Source organism: Nymphalis io, chromosome 7 (genome assembly GCF_905147045.1).
Source record: "Nymphalis io chromosome 7, ilAglIoxx1.1, whole genome shotgun sequence".
Lineage (NCBI taxonomy): Eukaryota > Metazoa > Arthropoda > Insecta > Lepidoptera > Nymphalidae > Nymphalis > Nymphalis io.
This window is the reverse complement of record NC_065894.1, coordinates 5596154-5622320: the sequence shown is the minus strand read 5'-3', so window position 1 is coordinate 5622320 and position 26167 is coordinate 5596154. Positions and strand designations below refer to the sequence as shown.

Here is a 26167-nt window from a genome sequence, read left to right as displayed (position 1 = left end):
CTCCAAGGAGAGTATCATTCAGTAAAATTGTTACACCAGGCATGCATAGAAACCAATGATTGTCTATCATTGGTAGCTTTTGTTTGATAATTGATATTTATATAGTATACTGATTATAATTGTGAGGAAGATGAAGTGAATGAAGCCTTGGAAATGCGATAATTTGATTTAATCAGTACCAAATCATTATAGTAAAATAACCTGAAACACACTATGATTTTCTTGAAATGATAGTCTTTAGACTCATAGTATTTCGTATACCGCAAACATAGTATTTAGGTAATGATTTCATAAGTTTCCAGATTGTTACAATTTATATGAAACAATTATAAAGGGATTTATCGAACGGTCTTAATAAAAACCTTTGAAATTTCAACAAAAGCTCGGCGGGCCGCATGCGGCCAGCAGGCCGCAGATTGGGTACCACTGGACTAGACTATCTAATGTCAAATGTCAGTTTATCTGTTATGAAGTTATCACTAATCCGTTGTCAGTTAAACTACGACTTTTGCCTACGCATAACAATACGCATTTTCAATATTGTTTCAATTGTAATTTCAAATTTGTTTTCTATTTGTTTGTAAATACTTCATCAATCTTGCAGACTTTACAGACGTAAATAAATTGAGATCTCAAGGGTAAAAATAATATCAATTGTGTTAATATAATTAGCACTACCTATTTAATAATATATACTTACGCATTATTTTATAATTATGTACTTTACACAGGCAAAAGATAAAGAAAATCGACAACAATTTATCTATATTGAAGATAAGCGTAGTTAAATTACATTTTTCCATTGTATTACGTGAGTAGCAACGATGATCGAATCATGGTCGATGGGACCCGGTACTTTAGAAGTACCATTATCGTTGTTTGCAAAAAACAGAAAAAGGCTTACAGAAAAATTACAGAATGGACAAGTTGTAGTATTACAAGGAGGTGATAGCATCAGCCATTATGACACTGATATTGAATATGTTTTCCGACAGGTAAGACAGTTCACATATAAAATTAGCACCAAAATATGTTCTGTAATTATATCTTATTTTATTTCAGTGTTTTAATTGTAATAAAATTATTATTCAATACATGAATTTGGTTATTTAATTTATGTAAAGCTTTTGACACAATAAGATAAAAAAATAAGGTAATATTTAAATGCATACTATAAATATAATAATATATACGATAAAAAAACTATGGGCTCTGCTGTATGCTAGTTTTTATTTCTATATTGTGTGCTAGATAGTTTTTTTTATTATTTTTCAATTATTAACACAGCATTTGATTTTGCTGTCATAATACAATAGAAATCTGCTAATATTGCATGTTAAGTTGTGATTTTTAAATATCATTTTTATTTCAGGAAGCATATTTTACTTGGGTGTGTGGTGTTCGTGAGCCCGGCTGCTACTTTGCTTTAGATGTCAAAACAGGAAAGGCACATTTGTTTGTGCCACGCCTACCAGAAGAATATGAAGTTTGGATGGGTAAACTACTATCTCCGTCAGAGTTTAAGAAAATATATGGAGTTGAAGAAGTACATTACGTAGATGAGGTACATTTATTACTTTCATACTATCATTTTTAGCATAATATCACATTTTGTTACATTATGCAAGTGGATTAGTGATACAAAGAAAATAAGAATATTAATGAAACAAAAAAGAAGTAATTTAGTAATAACAAAAGACATTCAGCTCTATTATGATTTAGAAAACTAAGAACATCTGGATAATCCCTCTTGTTCATATTGTACAAAAGAAGATCGTACAATTATCTTTTCTTCTTCTTTTCTAATATACTAATCTAAGTCTCATTGGTCTTGGGATTAGCTTGTATAGCTGCAGAATATGTTAGGTTGGCCAAACACTTAATTTCTCAAATTATGTCAATTATCATCTCATCATGTGATAATAACTAGGCACCTTTCTTTACATCTCTACATACTTTGTGTCTATAATCTCTAGCATGATTTGTTAGGTATTCAGATGGGTCGTCATTGCCAAGATTCAGTCAAAAGTTAATCTTTTACTTCTTAGTTAGATAAAATTGATTAGATACAGTTTTATTAGTAAAAAAGTCCTTAAATTTTTTTTATGGTACTTTCGAGTCAAGCAATGGCTTAATCTACCTGTGTAGACTATGTAGCAACAAAAGAGGAAAGATAATGGCATACAAACGATGCCATTATCTTTCCTCTTTTGTTGCTTCAATAATAGTCAATAGATTATTTATCATTTTAATGTACTTTTTTCATGTATAATGATAAAATTAAATTTATCACTAAATTACAATTTGTAATCTTGATTAAAACAATCTTGCTACCTATTATGCAAGATAATATATATATATATATTTTAATTTACATTATACAGAAGCTAGATGACTTTATATCTTATTTTTATTGTTTTTGAATAATATAGTAATATGTCCAGATATGTTTTGAAATCTTTTATTTTAATTTTATTCTTTTTTAGCATTTCATAATTCAGTAGTCCATTAGAGATTTGCCTAGAAATATTATCTAGTTTCCTTATTTATTATTTATTTATTGCTTATTCCATTTACACGATTGTTCATTTATTTTGAATTTGTGTACTCAGTAATTCCTTTTTTTTCAGCTTACAGATGTACTAAAATCCCTCAAACCTGATGTTTTACTCACTCTTGTAAGTATAAATTTTATGTATTTAAAAGCACAAATTTTATATTTCTAAATAATTAAAAAATAATAATTTCTCTTGGGAGTCCTAATAGGGTTTTTAGCTTCTTATAGTTATCAACATGCAATACAAAATAATGTAATTGATATTATCATAACATGATTTTCTAAGTTCCACATGAGGTACAGTTGATTTTAATATTCTTCCAAATGTAGAAAATGTTGTAAACTCTGTGATCGGTTTCGAATCAAAACAGAGGAATGATAATTAATTGAAGAAGTTATGTAGGAAATAGTCATAAAAAAATACATGAACATACATCCTAATTCAATTTGAAAAAAAAATACTTAATAATGATTTTGGCTAGTTATAAGTCTTAGGATCTCAATAAAACATGGCACGATTTGTTCTAAACATGTATAACACCATCTGACGTAAATGTGAAAAGAATCGAATTTTGACGTACATATTCGTTCCTAATATTATATTAAAAAATCTTGGTGTAAAATCTGCAAACGTAAACACAATACACTCATTCATTCCATCGCTTATTCGAAACGAAGTTCTTTAAATATTGATACGAACGAAAGTACCAAAGTTCCACTTGCACTAATAGTTATTTTTATACATAACTTTGCAGAACTACAAGCGCATCCACATGGAATTAAACCTTAGGCTTATTAATCTTTACTCCTTCTGCCACTGAATATAGTTATAGATCAATTTGATTTCTGTTTTAGAGTGGGCCCAATTCGGACAGTGGCTTAACAGCAAAAGAAGCAGTATTTGCTGGTATTGATGAGTAAGTTTATTTACATACTGATTTTTTTTTCATAATTCTATTTTGTGTATGAGTTATATAATATGTAAATTTTATATGACACAACTTTATGCCGGATTTTATTAAATCCACCTATAACAGAGATACTATTATTCAAAATTGTGTTTTAATTATAACCTCGTCATAAACATGACAATTATTTTCTTTTTTTCCCTTTTCTTGCGTTTATATGACAATTATTTATTTATTTAATACAAATCTAGTAGAGCAAGGCTTTATTACAATTTGCTTTTTTTCAGGTTCAACATAGACAATGAAATACTATTTCCGATTATTGCTGAACTGTAAGTGTGTTAATTTTTTTTATTATATCAAAAAAAGTAGACAAGTATTAAAATGTAAACAAACTATTTGTTTTACGTTAATAGTTATATCGTTTGTGTAGAGGAATCTTTAAAATTTGCTCATATTCGCATACTCTTAAATGTGATATAAATTATATATTATTTATTCCCTAAAAACGTTTTAAATATATAACGTTTTAAATATTTAGTCTCTAAAACGGGCGTTTTAGTTTTTCTTACTACTATTTCAATCGATATTGGTAATTGCTTATTAAATATGGCAACTAATCACTCCAACGCTTGCAAAGCAATGACAACTTCATCTGCGAACGTTGGTTATATAATTATTAATATAAAATAAACTATAAATAAGTTATGTAATTTATGAAGAATTTCTAAACGAAATTAAAAATTTTATTCCTTTAATTATAATATTCATATGTAAAATTATTATCTACTGTAGTTGTATTAAAAAAATAAATGAGAAGTAATAGTTTATTTAAACAAATATAAATAGGCAAAGATTCAGTTAAGTACCGGTTTTGTTTCTTTGGAAGCTGATGATGTTTAGAGTCCTCAAATGTTTATTAATAATTACAGTTAAATTGAGTTGAGTTAACACTAGTTTTAATTAAATTGGATAATATTTGTTTATTTAGGTTTGCTATAGTTGTTAAATATAGTAGTTACATAATGTTACATAATTATTATTTGTTTTACGTACAACGATTTGATATAAATAAAAATATGATCAAATGTTAGCAAAAACGTCATATTGAAAAAATAAAAAAGGTTGATTAAGTGAAAATGATAACGAATTGAAATATAAGAAAAGTAATAATAATGATAAATTTACTTTATAGTTACATTATTATAGTATTTATGACTTTAATTTTCATTTAACTAAAACCAAGTATAACAATCAGCTGAATACAAATTCATATCAGTTTTTATTGATATTGTTTTTAGTCCATTGCATATGCCATATCAGTTGATTACGACATACAATAAGCTATCAGAATGTGATTATAAAAATACTTGATGAATGTATCAAGATTAACTTGTTGAGAATTTCGATTTATCCAAAAAAAACAATGTTTTTATATAAATATTTTAATACATTAACTATATATTATATTTATTATTTTTATAATAAGGTATAACATACATAATTGTTTTATACTTTTTGAAATTTAGTATAAAATAAATGTAATCTATAATCATATTTTAAAATATGAAGAATTTGTTTGTTTAAAATCTCAAATTGTTACAGGCGAGTGATAAAGACCCCGGAGGAGATTGAGGTTATGAGATATGTCTGCAAAATATCATCTGATGCACATAAACAGGTATATATATTAATTTATGTTAGGAAGTCAGGAAGTATAAATTGATCATGAGTTCTCTTCCACCTCGCCCTCTTCACTTTCGCCCTCTTTGGGCTGGCGCTCTAAGAAATAAAAACCACTACTTACACCGTCAATGATTTTTAAGGCATTTACTATCTCGCACAACCACTCTGTGGAACCAGCTTTCATCGGCGACTTTTCTAAACCGATATGATATAGCAGCCTTTAAGAAAAGAGCGTACTCATTCCTTAAAGGCCGGCACCTGCAAACCCTCGGGGGTTGCAGATGTCCATGGGTGGTGGTAGTCATTTGCAGGTGAGCCTCCTGATCGTTGGCCCCCTATTACAATACAAAAAAAAATGAGCGCCTACCACGAGATCTAAGATGTTAATATGTCTCTTGTGGCTAGACCGACTCATCGGTATGCAAACAAATTGTAGCTTTGCGAGAATATTGACAACAGTTAGGTACTACCGTTCATCGAGCATACTCAAGGTGAACAGAAATAAAGGGCGCTAAATATAACCAGCCAGCGTCCGAATAGCCACTCCCGTATACAGCCATTCCGCCGCAGGTGATGCTGTTCACGCGGCCCGGGCTCATTGAGTACCAGTGCGAATCTGTTTTCCTGGACCACTGCTACCGCGTGGGCGGCTGCCGGCACGTGTCGTACACCTGCATCTGCGGCTCCGGACACAACGGTGCCACGCTGCACTACGGACACGCCGCCGCCCCCAACGCCAAGATGGTTCACGACGGTGACATGTGGTATACTTCTCTAGTCTAACTACTAATTAAAATTACTAGCTAATTTTATTGTCTATGGAATCATTTTAAAGTATTTAAGTAGTTTCTATATAATTTGACATTACGCCAGAAGGCTGCACGAGTAGTCTTCGCCGGATGGCAGGTACCCTTACGGTAATTAAAATGTATATGGAGTATTTAGAGATATAAGAGACAGGAGACTTATTGTCATAATAATACAGTCCATGGATTAACGTTATCACTGGATGAGGTCGCCTAATTATTATATGACCAATAGAGAAAGAATAGAAGATCGAACTATATGGCCATGAAAAGCGGGAAATATTAATAGTTTTGTGTTAAACTTTAATACGAAAGTTTTTTATGATCGTCTTAATTATTACATTTTTTTTTCAAATATTTTAGTTTGTTCGACATGGGCGGCAACTACGCAGGATACGCCGCGGACATCACGTGCTCCTTCCCCGCCAACGGCAAGTTCACTGATGACCAGAAGTTGATCTACGAGGCTGTCCTTAAAGCCCGAGACGCAGTCGTGAGGTTAGATATCTACATATAAATAGGCAAAGAAATAACAGTTCCGTACCTATTGCTCCTCTCTTTGTCGAACGACTTCATTTTTATACATTATGGTAGCTATTGAGGAGCTTTATGTCATCAATAAAAAATATTTGGAAATATGAGTAACGATAAATTGCAGAAATATTTTTTAACGATTATAATAAAATGTTGACCACTTTAATAACATTATTCAATATGGAGCCTTAAAAACAACACTTAAACAAAAATACTCGAAATATTTTAGCATATTTTCTAAAAACTATTAGTACATATTTTTGAGGCTTGATTTTTGAACATAACTTGGCTCTATACGAAATTGATAAAATAATTTAGAAAATATAATTATGTAAAATTTGATTGATAAATAATAATTACAGGGAAGCAAAGCCTGGAGTTCTGTGGACTGATATGCATTTGACAGCTAATCGTGCAATGTTGGAGCATTTGAAAGAAGGCAACTTGCTGAAAGGTGATGTGGAGAAGATGATTGAGGTAAGAGGTAGGAAAAAGGAGCAATAGTAGTAACAGCCTGTGAATGTCCCACTGCTGGGCTAAGGCCTCCTCTTCCTTTTTGATAAGAAGGTATGGAGCTTGTTCCACCACAAATGAAAAGGAGCAATGTGTAAACTTAAAAGGAATTTTACCATTTAAGGTGACTCTTTGAGATGTTCGGTCATATACCATATGTATCCGGACGGGGTTCCAGGGCGTGTTCTGCGTGACGCCCTGGAACATCTAGGTGGGAGGCTTCGGGAACTGTTTGATGAATGTCTTTCCAGTGGGCAGTTTCCGAAGCTGTGGAAGGAGGGAAAGTTGGTTCTGTTGCCGAAGGAGGGGCGTCCACTCGATTCTCCTTCGGTATATAGGCCAATTGTGTTGCTGAATGAGACGGGCAAGCTCTTCGAGAAGATCCTCGCTGCCCGTCTTATTCAGCACCTCAACGAGGTGGGGCCGGGTCTTTCAGAGGCTCAGTACGGGTTCAGGGAGGGTCGATCAACCAACGCCCTGGACGCCCTAAAGACCTGGACCACCGAGGCGGTGGCCCGAGGAAACGTAGTCCTGGCGGTATCGCTGGACGTAGCGAACGCCTTTAACAGTCTTCCCTTCGAGACTAAAAGGGAGTCACTCCGATACCACAGGGTGCCTTCCTACCTCAGAAGGCTGTTGGGGGCATACCTCCGGGACCGAGTGGTCCTCTGGGAGGGGGGCGATGGGCGACTTGTCCGGCGTTGGGTAGGCTGCGGCGTTCCACAGGGGTCAGTACTCGGCCTAATCCTGTGGAACGTCGGATTCGATTGGCTCCTTAGGGCCCCCATCCTTCCCGGAATGAGGGTGTTGTGCTACGCGGATGACACCCTCATCACGGCGACGGGGCAGACCTTTCAGGAGGCGGCCCGCCTGGCCGAGGTCGGAGTATCGCTCACGATGGACCGGATTGGGATGCTGGGCTTGAGGGTCTCTGTCACAAAAACAGAGGCCCTCCTATTCCACGGTCCACGTCGGGGTCCCCCTCGAGGGGCGTCTATCACCGTCCAGGGGACGGTGATTAAGGTGCAAGCCCAGATGAGGTATCTGGGCCTGATCCTGGACGGAAGATGTACCTTCAGGCAGCATTTTGTCCAACTCGGCCCGAAGCTCATAAGCGCTGCTGCTGCCCTGGGCCGCCTCCTACCCAATGTAGGAGGGCCGGAAACACCATGTCGGCGCTTATACGCTGGCGTGGTACGCTCCATGACGTTGTACGGTGCACCCATTTGGGTGGATGCTTTCACTGCTCGTAACAGAGCTTTTCTGCGGAGGCCGCAAATAGTCATAGCGGTGAGAGCGATACGTGGGTACCGTACGGTGTCATGGACGGCAGCGACACTTCTCGCGAGCGATCCGCCCTGGGAACTCCAGGCAGAGGTGCTTGCGGAAGTGCACCGGTTCCGGGTGGAAACGAGGTCAAGCGGCGTCCGTCCAGGATCTGCGGAGGTTGAGCGAGTCAGGGCCCTAGCCCAGCGAGCCTTGATTCGTAGGTGGGAGGAGGACCTGAGGTCCCCCTCAGCAGGCCTAGTGACAGTGGAGGCGGTCCGCCCCCACTTGAGTCGCTGGGTGGAACGGAGTCACGGCACACTCACATTCAGGCTGACGCAGGTACTTACCGGACACGGTTGTTTCGGTAAGTACCTGCACCGGATAGCGAGGCGGGAGGTGACACCCTCCTGCCATGAGTGTGGTGCGCCTTCGGACAAAGCGTGCCACACTCTGATAGAGTGTGCCGCTTGGGGACCTCAGCGCCTGTCCCTGGCGGCCTTAGTCGGTGAAGACCTCTCGCTGCCGAGTGTGATAAACGCCATGCTTGGTAGCGAGAGGTGCTGGTTGGAGACGGTCTCCTTCTGCGAAAATGTCATGTCGTAGAAGGAGGCAGCGGAGCGGGAGCGTGAGGAGAGGGCCTCCGCTGACTCGCTTCGCCGAAGAAGACCGGGGAGAAGGTGTCGGCGCTATGCGCATCTTCTCTTCCCGCCCTAAGTGTTGCCGGGGTTAGGGGGTCTTTGTACCCTTAGAACCCCCTAGGATTTGGAGGCCTGCAGAGGCGGGCCAACCGTCGGGGCGTCACGGTAGTAAGCGCAAGCGATCCCGTGACGCCCCTCGAAAAGGCGGTGTGGGTACCGCTGGTTTTTTAGTGGGTATTCCGGCGCATACTCGGCGCCGGCGAGTCCCACATACCCCCCCATTTCAAGTGGGGGAAACGCGTAAACGCGTTTTTCCAGCGAAAAAAAATAAATAAATATACATATACCATATGTATAGTCCATAAGTACAGCCACTAAACTCAGTAAAAAGTTGCAATAAAATTTTAACAAAAACTAATCCAACTAATAAGAAAATCCTTAACAATGATGATGATGAAACGATAAAAATTAATTATAAAAAATTATTTAATATTTAACAAAAATTTTAAATATGTATTATTAATTCTCAATATTGTTCGGGATAATGTTCACTTAATAATACTACATCATCACACTCACTGTATTAAAACAATATATCACGTTTACATGTCCATTAATTTAATAACATACAAAATCTATACAAATATATAAAATCTTAAGTATTTGTCTACGATATCAAAATAATTGCCTCTTTTTAAAATAATAATTATGGGTCATATACCCAAGTTACCAAAACCAAAACAAGAATTTTATATTTTCGAGTACCGCTGCTGCCTAATAGTTTAATTACATTTCCAGATTTCCAAGTTTTTGTGACAAACTAATTTCCATGTTCGCCAACCCACGGGTTTTACTAGTATACAATAAAACAAAAATTTGAAGCATTGATAAAAAATAATTATATTATTAATTGTAAACGCGCATGCGTACCTATTCACATGTATACCTTCAGTTGTTGCACTCAAACTGTTTCGAAGTCACTCTCGACTAACTCCAGACCGGTCAACTTAGTTAGCGCGTGTTATAATACTTCATATACATCAGTGGCGTAGCATAGGTTGGCGTAGCACCCGTTGCAGCTTCCAAATTTGCCGCCTTCTTAATTTTGGCAATTCAATAGTATATAGTAAAAAGAATACTCTTATTGAAACACTGCAGATTAATGAAAGTGAAAATGTCATTTTGTTGACATATGAACTACGTACTCGTATTTGTAAAAAAAACTAATAAAAATACATTGATAATATTACACCCCGCCGCCGAAGTGCCGCCCGATGCGGACCGTGCCCTCCGACCTCTCACATGCCACTCCATTGATATATATATCTTTTGTAAAGAATCTATTATCTATAAAAGTATGGAGTATTTTTTTATATAATTTCAGCATGGAGTAAACGGTATCCTTCAGCCGCACGGTCTCGGTCACCTGCTGGGCCTGGATGTGCACGACGTGGGCGGATACCTACCGCACTGCCCGCCGAGGGGGCAAGGGCCGCTCGCTAGACTGCGGACAGCTCGAGCTTTGAAAGCGGGCATGATTCTTACCATAGAGCCTGGATGCTACTTCATAGATAGAGTAATTGTTTTTTTTTACCATTATTTGAAGAAAGCAGACGAGCAAAAGATAACAACATTAACATTTTATGAGCCTTGAGCTTATAATTATTTTGACTCATTTGCTACGTAACAATACACTATATGGCGGCAGACAATTATTCTGCCGCCATGTAGTGAGCGGCTTGCACAAAGCCCTCCTACACTAAAACTTGTGTCCCATTTAATATCCCAATATAAAATTATATTAATGTTTAAATTGATTAAAAAAAATTTATTGTCACTCATTGTAGCTTCTGGATGGCGCTCAAAACAACCCGGAACAATCGCAATTCTTCAATTGGGATAGAGTCAATCAATTCAGAGGTTTTGGAGGCGTTCGTATCGAGGATGACGTTCTTATTACAGAAAATGGAGTTGAAAATTTAACCTTCGTACCGAGAACGTAAGTTACATTGATTGTAGGTATATTATTAACATAATATTTCTGAAATATTGATTAAAGTTATTTTATTTTACTATAGCCGATTCGAAAGGCAAGAAGAATAAAGATGAATAAACAACTTTGAACTTGAAATGAACACAACTTCATTTATCAAGATCTAAAATAATCTATGGCTCACTTATCTATAGGTTATATTAAAGAATCATGAAAAAATTGCGTTTGATGACAGCAAACTGTGTTAAATATATAAATTAAGATTTATTAAACAAATTTAAATAAATACATATTAAACTAAAACTGTTTGTAGTGCAATAAAAATAGCAAATGCAAATATCATGGTATATGCTATTTGTATGTATAAGGTTTGTTTATCTTGACGCCTTCAGCTATTAGAATATAGTAGTAGACTTTAATTTGAAGTGTCATTGATTGATTACAATAAGGCAAATGAGTTCTTATTTTAGAATAGTAAATCGAACTGATCAACATTTCCGAAACTAAAGATTGGATTATAAAATAAAAACCAACTTAAATTTCAATTTTGAATATCTTAACGTAAAAATTTCAAAAATTATAACAAAATCTATGAATAGGCTTCATTTTATTAGTTTGGTCATAGCAATAAAACATAAAATTCACAATAAAATTGCATACATATTGTTGTTATTCAAGTGCTTTTGATTAATGGGATTGCACTAGATAAAATACTAGTAACTGTATATAATTAATAGAACAAATTGGGTATATATTTGAGTTATAAATAGATATCAGCAATTGTTTTTATATTTGGGCTAAGTGCAATTTGTGCTTATTAAAATATGTCTTTGTGTCAATAATACATTTTAGTTTTTCTAGTACAAAAATAATGTTCTTTTTTATATTTTCAGTGTCGAGGAAATTGAAGATTTTATGGCAAATGGTGCAAACTTCAAATAAATAAACAATTAATCATATACATAACATAATCAACAAACATATATGTATGAAATTAATGTACAAAAATTTGAAGACTGTATTATATGTGTAAATTTAAATCCATATAATATTTAAGTGAAATATGAAATAATATATTATGTGTAATATATAATATTTAATTTGGAATAAACTATTAGTTTTATTTTAATATATACATTCAATATTACAATTTCTGAATCCATTGTATACCTTTCTTATATCACAATCTAACGAACTACCCTAATATCACCCTTCCACATAAGTCTTAAGAAAGCCTTAGAATAAATTTACAAATCTAAGCAGACATTAAGTGACAAAATATCCTATAGGAAACGTAAATACTCTTTTAAACATCGAGGTAATTGTAACAAGTAAAGAGTATTAATATATTGATCTGTACTAAATAAATTAATATTTGTGTTTCGTATAAGCAACCTAATTTTTTGCCGACACAAATGCTTTAATGGTAAAGCTGTGTATGAGAGTGCTTCTGCATTGATACCCTCCAAATTTTCATCAATCATTGAAAGCAATTGATCTTGGACCTAAAAGTAAAACAAAAATATGTAAAATTTCTATCATTGTTATTCAAGTTAGATATAAAAAATAAAACAAAGTTATTATCTTCTTAATAGTTGTTAATAAGACTAAGAGTTTTCAGTAAAAATTTGAACTTCAGCATCAGAGGCAATTAACATAAGCAACTAATAGAGTACCCCTTTATTTACAAATTCAAAGAGCTGTCATTTTTACGATAAGGCACTACTGGGGTGGCAGATGCTGCATTTTTCTTATGGCACTATTATCATTAACAATGTGCCACATGAGCAAATCATATATATACATATATATAAATATTGTTCACCAGCTCCCTAGCCATTGTAAGTATAGCATTAATAGTAATTCAACTTACTAAATCAACTTACTTGTTGTGGTATTCTGCCTAACAATCCATATTTACAGGCAAACTGTAATAAATATTCAGGATCACAGTACAAACTATAGGGCAACATAACCAGTGATGTAGCAGGATTACTTGTGAAAGATGCAATAAAAGCATCCGGTAAAAATCTTTTTTTACTAATGTTTGTCATGAAGCTACAGTAATCAACATTACAGCCATGTTCTCTGAGTATTTGAAATACCTGAAATTAATTATTTAAATAAGGTTTTTGTAAATAAAGTAAATTATTTTTGGACATAACATTAAAAAGTAATTTATGATATTATAGAAAGATGTAGGAAAGTTAATGAATTTAACTTACATCTTCAAAGCAAGCAGCATGCATACAATAATGTATGTATACAAGAGGTGGACATTCATTTATATTCCAAGCATTAACCAAAAGCCCACGCATTAAAAATAAATAAAAAAAGTGTTGAAACTTATCATGAGACTGCTGATAAATATATTCACAAATGTTCAAATATGAATTTATAGGTGCATTGGTAAGATATGAAGGCCTAAATTCACCAATTTGTTCAAGGACAACATAAAACTTTTCAAAGAAATCAAAAAAGCCTGGTCCTATATCATGCGTCAAAAGAATTTCGAGTATTTCTAATTTAAAGTAGTGCGGCTTGCAAGCATATAATATTATATTTTGATCAAGTTTCTTGAGATCAGTGACTTTCAGTAAAATTTTGAAAGTTGAAATATGTCCCATATTTAAGGCCATTGTTAATGCTATGTCACCACAATTATTTTTTAAATCAGGATCAGCACCCCTTTCTATCAGAAATTTAACAATTTCATCATTAAAACCTAGTGTAGCTAGAATAAGGGGACTATCACCATTCATTGTGACTTCATTAACATCATTTATGAATAGATATAAATTTGTTACAATATCAAAACATCCTTTGTAACATGCTAGATGAAATGGCATGTAATTAGCATCATTTTTTATTTCCGGATCGGCTCCTGCGTGTAATAATACAGCAAGGGCTTCATATTGTTTGCTAAGTGCAGCATCATGCAAAGGAGTATCTCCATCAAAATCTTGAACATCAATTATTGCTCCATAGTCTAATAACAGCTGTATGACTTCCACCCTGCCTTGATCACTTGAAATATGCAGAGGAGTAACATCTTCAGTACTTCCATAGTTTGCTATATCAGGCACACTTTCCAAAATGGCTTTTATCGTCTGGATAGAACTCTTGTACCGACATGCAAGATAGAGCGCTGTATGACCTTCGTGAGTTTCTACTAATGGCCTAATATACTTATGTTTTAAAATTAACTGCAGACTTTCATAGCTGTCATTTGCTGCAGCTTCATGAAGGCACGTCCAACCACGATTATCAATGCAGTTGGGGTTGATTTTTTTAAGTAATCTTTCGACTGCTTTTACATCGTTATTTCTTGCAGCAAGATTAAGCGCATTGGATGTGATCGGGTTTAGGGAACTAAAATCCATTTTACTAACGAGATCTTGTGAAAACCTTGTGAGACATTAATCAACAACAAAATAGTAAGAGTAATAATTTAGATTTTCTTCCATATAATGTATAATATTTACTTTGAAATGTATTTATTTAATTATTTTATAAAAAAAAACTTTAGATCATTTTTCTTTTATTTATTTTCGCCAAAGAGTACAAACAATCACATGATATAATCATTTGCACTAGTTTTTTCTATTTGAGCGCAAAATGCAAAATACTCTGTCAAATGTCAATTGTCAAGTATTATCAGTATTATGCGTAGACAGAGAAACTAATAGACGCAATGACGATTTCCTGCTCACTTACACAAGAAAGAGAACGAAAATTACGTTCCAAATGGTTTAGACAGAGATAGAATTATCAAATATTTTGTTCAAAGAATTATTACTTATCGCGTAACCAGTTTTGGTGTTTGTTTCGCTACTCAAGTAGCGAAACAAACTTGACAGTTGGTGCGATCATTGTGTTATTTGTTCAATTTTCGCTTACTTTTATGTTAGAAAACGATTCTAATCCAGTGAAAAGGCCGAGAAACAATCCTTATATCATATTGATGGTTATACAATGATGTATTGTCTTATTATTTCATGATAAAGTGATAAGAAGAAGAAAATTGCCGGTGTGGGTTTTTTCGCGTAAGTACGACTATTTTGTCCCTAAATATAGTTTCTCAGTGATGTTTATTTATGCCATAGCATGACGGAACCTTATATTGCATTAAAATCCAGAAGATAATAGGATTTTCCAGTTTTTATCATTCATAACCTATAATTATTTATTGTGTAAGTGCTGCCAGCGTAAGCTAAGAAAAATGTCCCGATTTTCGATAAAAAATATCGAATCGTCGACAATGTAAACAAATAAATATAGAGTCCAATAATAGAGTAAATAACCTAAAGTGCTTCGTTATATGTAAATATGTTATTTTGATTTATTCGTTCTCCTTTTTATAATTTCCTAACGACAACATTATTTAACCGTAACACCGTAACCGTTACAGCCTGTGAGTGTCCCACTGCTGGGCTAAAGACCTCCTCTCCTCTCTTTGAAGAGAAGGTTTGGAGCTTAATCCAACACGCTGCTCCAATGCCGGTTGGTGGAATACACATGTGGCAGAATTTCAGTGAAATTAGACACATGCAGGTTTCCTCACGATGTTTTCCTTCACCGTAAAGCACGAGATGAATTATAATCACAAATTAAGCACATGAAAATTCAGTGGTGCTTTTCCGGGTTTGAACCCACGATCATCGGTTAAGATTCACATGTCCTTACCACTGGGCCATCTCGGCTCTTCATTTAACATTCTTCATGAATTTATAATATTATTAGATTCCGAGTCAAGAGGTTAACATAGAAATATATGTGGCAACCATTCTTTACTAATAATTAATTGAGTGTTTTAGATTTCAACTTCTGAGGAGAATGCTATCCAGTACCATATTAAGATGCCGAAGTACTATTGATAATGGAAACAAACACAAACAATGCAACAGTATTTGGGTGTAGTTGGAAATCAAAAAAATATTTTAATTAAAAAAAAAGATAATAAATATTAAAAAGAAAAATTTATTAAACTACACAATTGTTTTAAAAAAAGTATTTTATTTTATATACTTTAATACTTGCTAAATAACTTGTTCTGGTTAGGTTCACGCCATGTTTCAATGTTAAAGTGGAAACTTTGTTGGCTTATGTGAGACTTATTTTGTTATCAAATGTTTATGTGTTATATTATGCTGTATGTTTCCCAAATAAATAAATAATAATAATAATAAAAAACATCTTAGTTCCTAAGGTTGGTGGCGCATTGACGATGTAAGCGATGAGTAACATTTCTTACAATGCCTATGCCTATGAGCGTTGGTGACCACTTACGATCAGGTGGCCCATATGCTCCTCCGCTATTTATACTATAAAATAAATTGACAAGATAAAGGAATAGTAGGATCTTAAGATATGACGACAAATTGTACCATTGAATATGAATAAGGTGCGTACGGCAATGTCTCAGCGTGATCGAGCTTTTCATGAATACAAACATGACAGGTCACAATATATACACAGTTAGGTAGTTAGGAGTAAATCTGCCACTTTTATCATGTTGACATTTTTAATCCATCTATGGCCAGTGTACAGAAATTGTATGTTCTCTTTCTCCTGATATTTTAAATCAACACTTTTCCGCTACTCGAGACTCCCAGGCAGCAGTCACTGTACCATACCGGGTAAAACAGGGACATTATGCGAACGTTGGCGTTTCTTTAACGTCGCGAGTCTCTAGTGACAACGTTACATTAATGTTGCTTCGTTGGCATCAAGTACAATTACGCTATAACAAGCCGCTCTTCTGGTGACACTAAAACATTAGTGTCTAAATATTTTGTCATTTTAAATAATTTCTAAAAATTCGTCAAATGTAGTCTACGATTCGCAAATATTTATAAAATTCCGGCTTATTACAGTACAGTGCGAAATATTCACTTTCTTGTAATCGATTGGACCATAAAGGTTTTCCCAAAATTGACAATGATAAATTATTTTTCTTTAAAGTAATTTTTGTTGAAGTAGCAAAGCCAAAGTAATGTATCCTCGTCGGAATCCACTTTGTCTCTGATTGTATGCCTGAAATAGCAGCATGTGAGCAAGTTTGGCGTTGCGTTCAGCGGATGTTCAAAGTTTATGTCGCAACGACGCTGCGCAGATGTTGGAGAAACGCCAACACTAGCATAACGCCAGCGCGATAGGGGTCTTAGAAAATATTAATAATAAAGAACTCATGAAGATAAGAAATATATTTTTACATAATCGCAGTTTATTTATATAACTCAATCATATTACATATGTACGATGTACAATAAATATTTTAATAAATAGTGATATAATTTTATAAAGATTGATAACAATAAGGCAAATGAGTTCATTTGAGTACAGAGAGAGAGAGAGAGAGAGAGAGAGAGAGAAAGAATAATTAGTAAATGTAACTGATCAACATATCCGAAAATAAAGGTAAGATTATAAAATAAATACTAACTTAAATTTCAATTTTGAATATCTTAAAGTAAAAAATTCAAAAATTATAACAAAATCTATGAATAGGCTTCATTTTATTAGTTTGGCCATAGCATTAAATCATAAAATTCACAATAAAATTGCATACATATTGTTGTTATTCAAGTGCTTTTGATTAATGGGATCGTACTAGATAAAATACTAGTAATTGTATATAATTAATAGAACAAATTGGGTATATATTTGAGTTATAAATAGATATCAGCAATTGTTTTTATATTTGGGCAATTAAATAATATAAAATATTACTAATATCAAAATGCAATTTGTGCTTATTAAATATGTCTTTGTGTCAATAATACATTTTAGTTTTTCTAGTACAAAAATAATGTTCTTTTTTATGTTTTCAGTGTCGAAGAAATTGAAGATTTTATGGCAAATGGTGCAAACGTCAAATAAATAAACAATTAATCATATACATAACATAATCAACAAAGCACATATATATACATATAATATTTAAGTGAAATATGAAATAATATATTAAGTGTAATATATAATATTTAATTGGGAATAAACTATTAGTTTTATTTTAATATATACATTCAAGATTACAATTTCTGAATCCATTGCATACCTTTCTTATATCACAATCTAACGAACTACCCTAATATCACCCTTCCACATAAGTCTTAAGAAAGCCTTAGAATAAATTTACAAATCTAAACAGATATTAAGTGACAAAATATCCTAAAGGAAACGTAAATACTCTTTTAAACATCGAGGTAATTGTAACAAGTAAAGAGTATTAATATATTGATCTGTACTAAATAAATCAACATTTGTGTTTCGTATAAGCAACCTAATTTTTTGCCGACACAAATGCTTTAATGGTAAAGCTGTGTATGAGAGTGCTTGTGCATTGATACCCTCCAAATTTTCATCAATCATTGAAAGCAATTTTTTTTGGACCTAAAAGTAAAACAAGAATATGTAAAATTTCTATTATAGTTATTCAAGTTAGATATAAAAAATAAAACAAAGTTATTATCTTCTTAATAGTTGTTAATAAGACCACTTATGGCAAAAAACTTGTTTTTAAAAGTTGACATAAGTTTTCATTTTTACACATATTTAAATTGTATAAAAAACTTGTCAATTTTGCCTCCAATTCTCATAATCAAGTTTTTTAATATCAAGCAATCAAAGCATTTTGATATATGATTTGCTCAGGATTCATATTAATAATGATTTACATAGATTTTTTTACTTAATTTTTGGCACCATCCATGCCTATCTATATAGGCAGACCATTTTTCAGTGGTCTCTCATTATATCAATGATCAAACAATTCAGGTCTACCAAATGTGCCAACATGTATATACTTATGTCATAAAAGAACTAAATTAAATTACAAAAAAGGCATTCATGGCTATGAATGTCTGACTTTTTGATTATCGTCACTTTCAGTAAAAATTTGAACTTCGGCATCAGAGGCAATTAACATAAGCAACTAATAGAGTACCCCTTTATTTACAAATTCAAAGAGCTGTCATTTTTACGATACAGCACTACCGGGGTGGCAGATGCTGCATTTTTCTTATGGCACTATTATCATTAACAATGTGTCACATGAGCAAATCATATATATACATATATATAAATATTGTTCACCAGCTCCCTAGCCATTGTAAGTATAGCGTTAAAAGTAATTCAACTTACTAAATCAACTTACTTGTTGTGGTATTCTGCCTAACAATCCATATTTACAGGCAAACTGTAATAAATATTCAGGATCACAGTACAAACTATAGGGCAACATAACCAGTGATGTAGCAGGATTACTTGTGAAAGATGCAATAAAAGCATCCGGTAAAAATCTTTTTTTACTAATGTTTGTCGTGAAGCTACAGTAATCAACATTACAGCCATGTTCTCTGAGTATTTTAAATACCTGAAATTAATTATTTAAATAAGTTATTTTGTAAATAAAGTAAATTATTTTTGGACATAACATTAAAAAGTAATTTATGGTATTATATAAAGATGTAGGAAAGTTAATAAATTGAACTTACATCTTTAAAGCAAGCAGCATGCATACAATAATGTATGTATACAAGAGGTGGACATTCATTTACATTCCAAGCATTAACCAAAAGCCCACGCATTAGAAATAAATAAAAAAACTGTTGAAACTTATCATGAGATTGCTGATAAGTATATTCACAAATATTCAAATATGAATTTATTGGTGCATTGGTAAGATATGAAAGCCTAAATTCGCCAATTTGTTCTAGGACAACACGAAACTTATCAATGAAATCAAAAAAGCCTGGTCCTATATCATGCGTCAAAAGAATTTCGAGTATTTCTAATTTAAAGTGGTGCGGCTTGCATGCATATACTATTATATTTTGATCAAGTTTCTTGAGATCAGTGACTTTCAGTAAAATTTTGAAAGTTGAAATATGTCCCATATCTAAGGCCGTTGTTAATGCTATCTCACCATAATTACTTTTTAAATCAGGATCAGCACCCCTTTCTAGCAGAAATTTAACAATTTCATCATTAAAACCTTGTGTAGCTAGAATGAGGGGACTATCACCATTCATTGTGACTGCATTAACATCATTTATGAATAGATATAATTTTTTTACAATATCAAAACATCCCATGTAACATGCTAGATGAAATGGTAAGTAATTAGCATCATTTTTTAATTCCGGATCGGCTCCTGCGTGTAATAATACAGCAAGGACTTCATATTGTTTGCTAAGTGCAGCATCATGTAAAGGAGTATCTCCATCAAAATCTTGAACATCAATTATTGCTCCATAGTCTAATAACAGCTGTATGACTTCCACCCTGCCTTGATCACTTAAAATATGCAGAGGAGTATCATAATCATTACTTCCATAGTTTGCTATATCTGGCACACTTTCCAGTATGGCTTTTATCGTCTGGATGGAACGCTCGTACCGACATGCAAGATAGAGCGCTGTATAACCTTCGTGAGTTTCTACTAATGGCCTAATATACTTATGTTTTAAAATTAACTGCAGACTTTCATAGCTGTCATTTGCTGCAGCTTCATGAAGGCACGTCCAACCACGATTATCAATGCAGTTGGGGTTGATTTTTTTAAGTAATCTTTCGACTGCTTCTACATCGTTATTTCTTGCAGCAAGATTAAGCGCATTAGATTTGATCGGGCTTAGGGAACTAAAATCCATTTTACTAACGAGATCTTGTAAAAAATCTTGTGAGACATTAATCAACAACAAATTTAGTTCCTACCGCCGTTGAATATAATAGTATAAAAATGCTTCATAAACATAGTAAGAGTATTAATTAAGATTTTCTTCTATATAATGTATAATATTTACTTTGAAATGTATTTATTTAATTATTTTATAAAAAAAACTTTAGATCATTTTTCTTTTATTTATTTTCGCCAAAGAGTACAAACAATCACTTGAGTAATCATTTGCGCTAGTTTTTTTTAATTTGAGCGTAAAATGCAAAATACTCTGCCAAATATCAATTGTCAAGTATTATCAGTATTATGTGTTTGACAAGGTCCACGACCTAAAGTCAGCCAGCTATCGTAACCAGGGCCCTTAAAATTATCGTACATTATCGTACAACAGAATAATGATTATAAAATACAATAATATTATACAAAATCACAACAATATATTCGAAATAATTTGTAATTACAGTTGAAATCAGCAGTACACTAAAAAAAGGTCATCCAGTAAAAACAATTTAATTGTTATTGGTTCGTGTAATTATCAAATTTTACATCATAATGGAAATTATCGTACAATCCACGTACGATAGTAGTATACTATCGTACATCGTACGTAGGTATAAAATTATCGTACGGTTGTGAACCCTGGTATGTGATAGAGAACAGAAATAATGGGATTGTTCGGTAGATATGAGGAAATATGCTTATTAACTGTTACTATGTATGTATCTAGAAAAACATTATAAATATTAGGTACAATGTAATTAAATTAAATTATTTTTTTAATGTAACATATAAATAAAATAAAGATAATAATTATTACAATAATTTTAAATGATTTCTTACTGTACACAATCCAACAACGCTTTTATGGCGTTGATATATAGACGAAACCTTGGCTTTAATTAACTTAAAGAATTGTGCATAATAAAGTTACCATACATATTATTTATTTTACCGCAAAACAGCAGTACTTGATGTTGTTGTGTTCCGGTTAGAATGGTGAGTGAGCCAGTGTAATTACAGGGACATAACATCTTAGTTCCTAAGGTTGGTGGTGCATTGACGATGTAAGCGATAGGTAACATTTCTTACAATGCCTATGCCTATGAGCGTTGTTGACCACTTACGATCAGGTGGTCCATGTGCTCCTCCGCTATTTATACTATAAAATAAATTGATAAGATAAAGGAATAGTAGGACCTTAAGATATGACGACAAATTGTACCATTGAATATGAATAAGGTGCGTACGGCAATGTCTCAGCGTGATCGAGCTTTTCATGAATACAAACATGACAGGTCACATTATATACACAGTTAGGTAGTTAGGAGTAAATCTGCCACTTTTATCATGTTAACATTTTTAATCCATCTATGGCCAGTGTACAGAAATTGTATGTTCTCTTTCTCCTGATATTTTGAATCAACACTTTTCCGCTACTCGAGACTCCCAGGCAGCAGTCACTGTACCATACCGGGTAAAACAGGGACGTTATGCGAACGTTGGCGTTTCTTTAACGTCGCGAGTCTCTAGTGACAACGTTACATTAATGTTGCTTCGTTGGCATCAAGTACAATTACGCTATAACAAGCCGCTCTTCTGGTGACACTAAAACATTAGTGTCTAAATATTTTGTCATTTTAAATAATTTCTAAAAATTCGTCAAATGTAGTCTACGATTCGCAAATATTTATAAAATTCCGGCTTATTACAGTACAGTGCGAAATATTCACTTTCTTGTAATCGATTGGACCATAAAGGTTTTCCCAAAATTGACAATGATAAATTATTTTTCTTTAAAGTAATTTTTGTTGAAGTAGCAAAGCCAAAGTAATGTATCCTCGGCGGAATCCACTTTGTCTCTGATTGTATGCCTGAAATAGCAGCATGTGAGCAAGTTTGGCGTTGCGTTCAGCGGATGTTCAAAGTTTATGTCGCAACGACGCTGCGCAGATGTTGGAGAAACGCCAACACTAGCATAACGCCAGCGCGATAGGGGTCTTAGAAAATATTAATAATAAAGAACTCATGAAGATAAGAAATATATTTTTACATAATCGCAGTTTATTTATATAACTCAATCATATTACATATGTACGATGTACAATAAATATTTTAATAAATAAATAATAGTAGAAATAAAAAATAATAGTAGACTTTAATTTGAATTGTCATTGATTGATAACAATGAGGCAAATGAGTTCATTTGAGTACAGAGAGAGAGAGAGAGAGACAGAATAATTAGTAAATGTAACTGATCAACATATCCGAAAATAAAGGTAAGATTATAAAATAAATACTAACTTAAATTTCAATTTTGAATATCTTAAAGTAAAAAATTCAAAAATTATAACAAAATCTATGAATAGGCTTCATTTTATTAGTTTGGCCATAGCATTAAATCATAAAATTCACAATAAAATTGCATACATATTGTTGTTATTCAAGTGCTTTTGATTAATGGGATCGTACTAGATAAAATACTAGTAATTGTATATAATTAATAGAACAAATTGGGTATATATTTGAGTTATAAATAGATATCAGCAATTGTTTTTATATTTGGGCAATTAAATAATATAAAATATTACTAATATCAAAATGCAATTTGTGCTTATTAAATATGTCTTTGTGTCAATAATACATTTTAGTTTTTCTAGTACAAAAATAATGTTCTGTTTTATGTTTTCAGTGTCGAAGAAATTGAAGATTTTATGGCAAATGGTGCAAACGTCAAATAAATAAACAATTAATCATATACATAACATAATCAACAAAGCACATATATATACATATAATATTTAAGTGAAATATGAAATAATATATTAAGTGTAATACATAATATTTAATTGGGAATAAACTATTAGTTTTATTTTAATATATACTTTCAAGATTACAATTTCTGAATCCATTGCATACCTTTCTTATATCACAATCTAACGAACTACCCTAATATCACCCTTCCACATAAGTCTTAAGAAAGCCTTAGAATAAATTTACAAATCTAAACAGATATTAAGTGACAAAATATCCTATAGGAAACGTAAATACTCTTTTAAACATCGAGGTAATTGTAACAAGTAAAGAGTATTAATATATTGATCTGTACTAAATAAATTAACATTTGTGTTTCGTATAAGCAACCTAATTTTTTGCCGACACAAATGCTTTAATGGTAAAGCTGTGTATGAGAGTGCTTCTGCATTGATACCCTCCAAATTTTCATCAATCATTGAAAGCAATTGTTCTTGGACCTAAAAGTAAAACAAGAATAGGTAAAATTTCTATTATAGTTATTCAAGTTAGATATAAAAAATAAAACAAAGTTATTATCTTCTTAATAGTTGTTAATAAGACCACTTATGGCAAAAAACTTGTTTTTAAAAGTTGACATAAGTTTTCATTTTTACACATATTTAAATTGTATAAAAAACTTGTCAATTTTGCCTCCAATTCTCATAATCAAGTTTTTTAATATCAAGCAATCAAAGCATTTTGATATATGATTTGCTCAGGATTCATATTAATAATGATTTACATAGATTTTTTTACTTAATTTTTGGCACCATCCATGCCTATCTATATAGGCAGACCATTTTTCAGTGGTCTCTCATTATATCAATGATCAAACAATTCAGGTCTACCAAATGTGCCAACATGTATATACTTATGTCATAAAAGAACTAAATTAAATTACAAAAAAGGCATTCATGGCTATGAATGTCTGACTTTTTGATTATCGTCACTTTCAGTAAAAATTTGAACTTCGGCATCAGAGGCAATTAACATAAGCAACTAATAGAGTACCCCTTTATTTACAAATTCAAAGAGCTGTCATTTTTACGATACAGCACTACCGGGGTGGCAGATGCTGCATTTTTCTTATGGCACTATTATCATTAACAATGTGTCACATGAGCAAATCATATATATACATATATATAAATATTGTTCACCAGCTCCCTAGCCATTGTAAGTATAGCGTTAAAAGTAATTCAACTTACTAAATCAACTTACTTGTTGTGGTATTCTGCCTAACAATCCATATTTACAGGCAAACTGTAATAAATATTCAGGATCACAGTACAAACTATAGGGCAACATAACCAGTGATGTAGCAGGATTACTTGTGAAAGATGCAATAAAAGCATCCGGTAAAAATCTTTTTTTACTAATGTTTGTCATGAAGCTACAGTAATCAACATTACAGCCATGTTCTCTGAGTATTTTAAATACCTGAAATTAATTATTTAAATAAGTTATTTTGTAAATAAAGTAAATTATTTTTGGACATAACATTAAAAAGTAATTTATGATATTATATTAAGATGTAGGAAAGTTAATAAATTTAACTTACATCTCTAAAGCAAGCAGCATGCCTACAATAATGTATGTATACAAGAGGTGGACATTCATTTACATTCCAAGCATTAACCAAAAGCCCACGCATTAGAAATAAATAAAAAAACTGTTGAAACTTATCATGAGACTGCTGATAAATATATTCACAAATATTCAAATATGAATTTATTGGTGCATTGGTAAGATATGAAGGCCTAAATTCGCCAATTTGTTCTGGGACATTATGAAACTTTTCAAAGAAATCAAAATAGTCTGGTCCTATATCATGCGTCAAAAGAATTTCGAGTATTTCTAATTTAAAGTTGTGCGGCTTGCAAGCATATGATATTATATTTTGATCAAGTTTCTTGAGATCAGTGACTTGCAGTAAAATTTTGAAAGTTGAAATATGTCCCATATTTAAGGCCATTGTTAATGCTTTGTCACCATAATTACTTTTTAAATCAGGATCAGCACCCCTTTCTAGCAGAAATTTAACAATTTCATCATTAAAACCTTGTGTAGCTAGAATGAGGGGACTATCACCATTTATTGTGACTTCATTAACATCATTTATGAATAGATATAAAGTAGTTACAACATCAAAACATCCTCTGTAACATGCTAGATGAAATGGCAAGTAATTAGCATCATTTTTTAATTCCGGATCGGCTCCTGCGTATAATAATAGAGCAAGGACTTCATATTGTTTGCTAAGTGCAGCATGATGTAAAGGAGTATCTCCATCAAAATCTTGAACATCAATTATTGCTCCATGGTCTAATAACAGCTGTACGACTTCCACCCTGCCTTGATCACTTGAAAAATGCAGAGGAGTATCATAATCATTACTTCCATAGTTTGCTATATCAGGCACACTTTCCAGTATGGCTTTTATCGTCTGGATGGAACGCTCGTACCGACATGCAAGATAGAGCGCTGTATAACCTTCGTGAGTTTCTACTAATGGCCTAATATACTTATGTTTTAAAATTAACTGCAGACTTTCATAGCTGTCATTTGCTGCAGCTTCATGAAGGCACGTCCAACCACGATTATCAGTGCAGTTGGGGTTGATTTTTTTAAGTAATCTTTCGACTGCTTCTACATCGTTATTTCTTGCAGCAAGATTAAGCGCATTAGATGTGATCGGGTTTATGGACCTAAAATCCATTTTACTAACGAGATCTTGTGAAAATCTTGTGAGACATTAATCAACAACAAATTTAGTTCCTACCGCCGT

At 33.0% G+C, this 26167-nt stretch overlaps 2 protein-coding genes across 3 annotated transcripts; one reads left to right on the top strand and one right to left on the bottom strand.

Annotated features, from left to right (window-relative positions):
• Nucleotides 1-476: 476 nt before the first annotated feature.
• Nucleotides 477-12015, top strand: LOC126769417 (xaa-Pro dipeptidase). 2 transcript variants are annotated; one of them, XM_050488181.1, is made up of 13 exons: nucleotides 477-638; nucleotides 732-995; nucleotides 1373-1564; nucleotides 2631-2678; nucleotides 3413-3474; nucleotides 3753-3797; nucleotides 5071-5146; nucleotides 5722-5915; nucleotides 6321-6455; nucleotides 6854-6968; nucleotides 10296-10487; nucleotides 10759-10910; nucleotides 11798-12015. In XM_050488181.1, exons 2-13 carry the CDS (start codon nucleotides 825-827, stop codon nucleotides 11844-11846), a joined length of 1431 nt encoding a protein of 476 aa, XP_050344138.1. In that variant the 5' UTR covers nucleotides 477-638; nucleotides 732-824; the 3' UTR covers nucleotides 11847-12015. The 2 variants fall into 2 exon arrangements, with proteins under 2 accessions (XP_050344138.1, XP_050344139.1); XM_050488182.1 differs by having other exon boundaries at nucleotides 494-615.
• A 139-nt stretch (nucleotides 12016-12154) lies between these two features.
• LOC126769737 (ankyrin-3-like) lies at nucleotides 12155-26144 on the bottom strand. Its single transcript, XM_050488654.1, has 5 exons — nucleotides 25381-26144; nucleotides 19834-20586; nucleotides 13130-14325; nucleotides 12791-13009; nucleotides 12155-12409 (listed from the first exon to the last, which is right to left on the bottom strand). The coding sequence occupies exons 1-5, from the start codon at nucleotides 26096-26098 to the stop codon at nucleotides 12188-12190; spliced, it is 3108 nt and encodes a 1035-aa protein (XP_050344611.1). The 5' UTR covers nucleotides 26099-26144; the 3' UTR covers nucleotides 12155-12187.
• Between the last annotated feature and the right edge of the window lie 23 nt (nucleotides 26145-26167).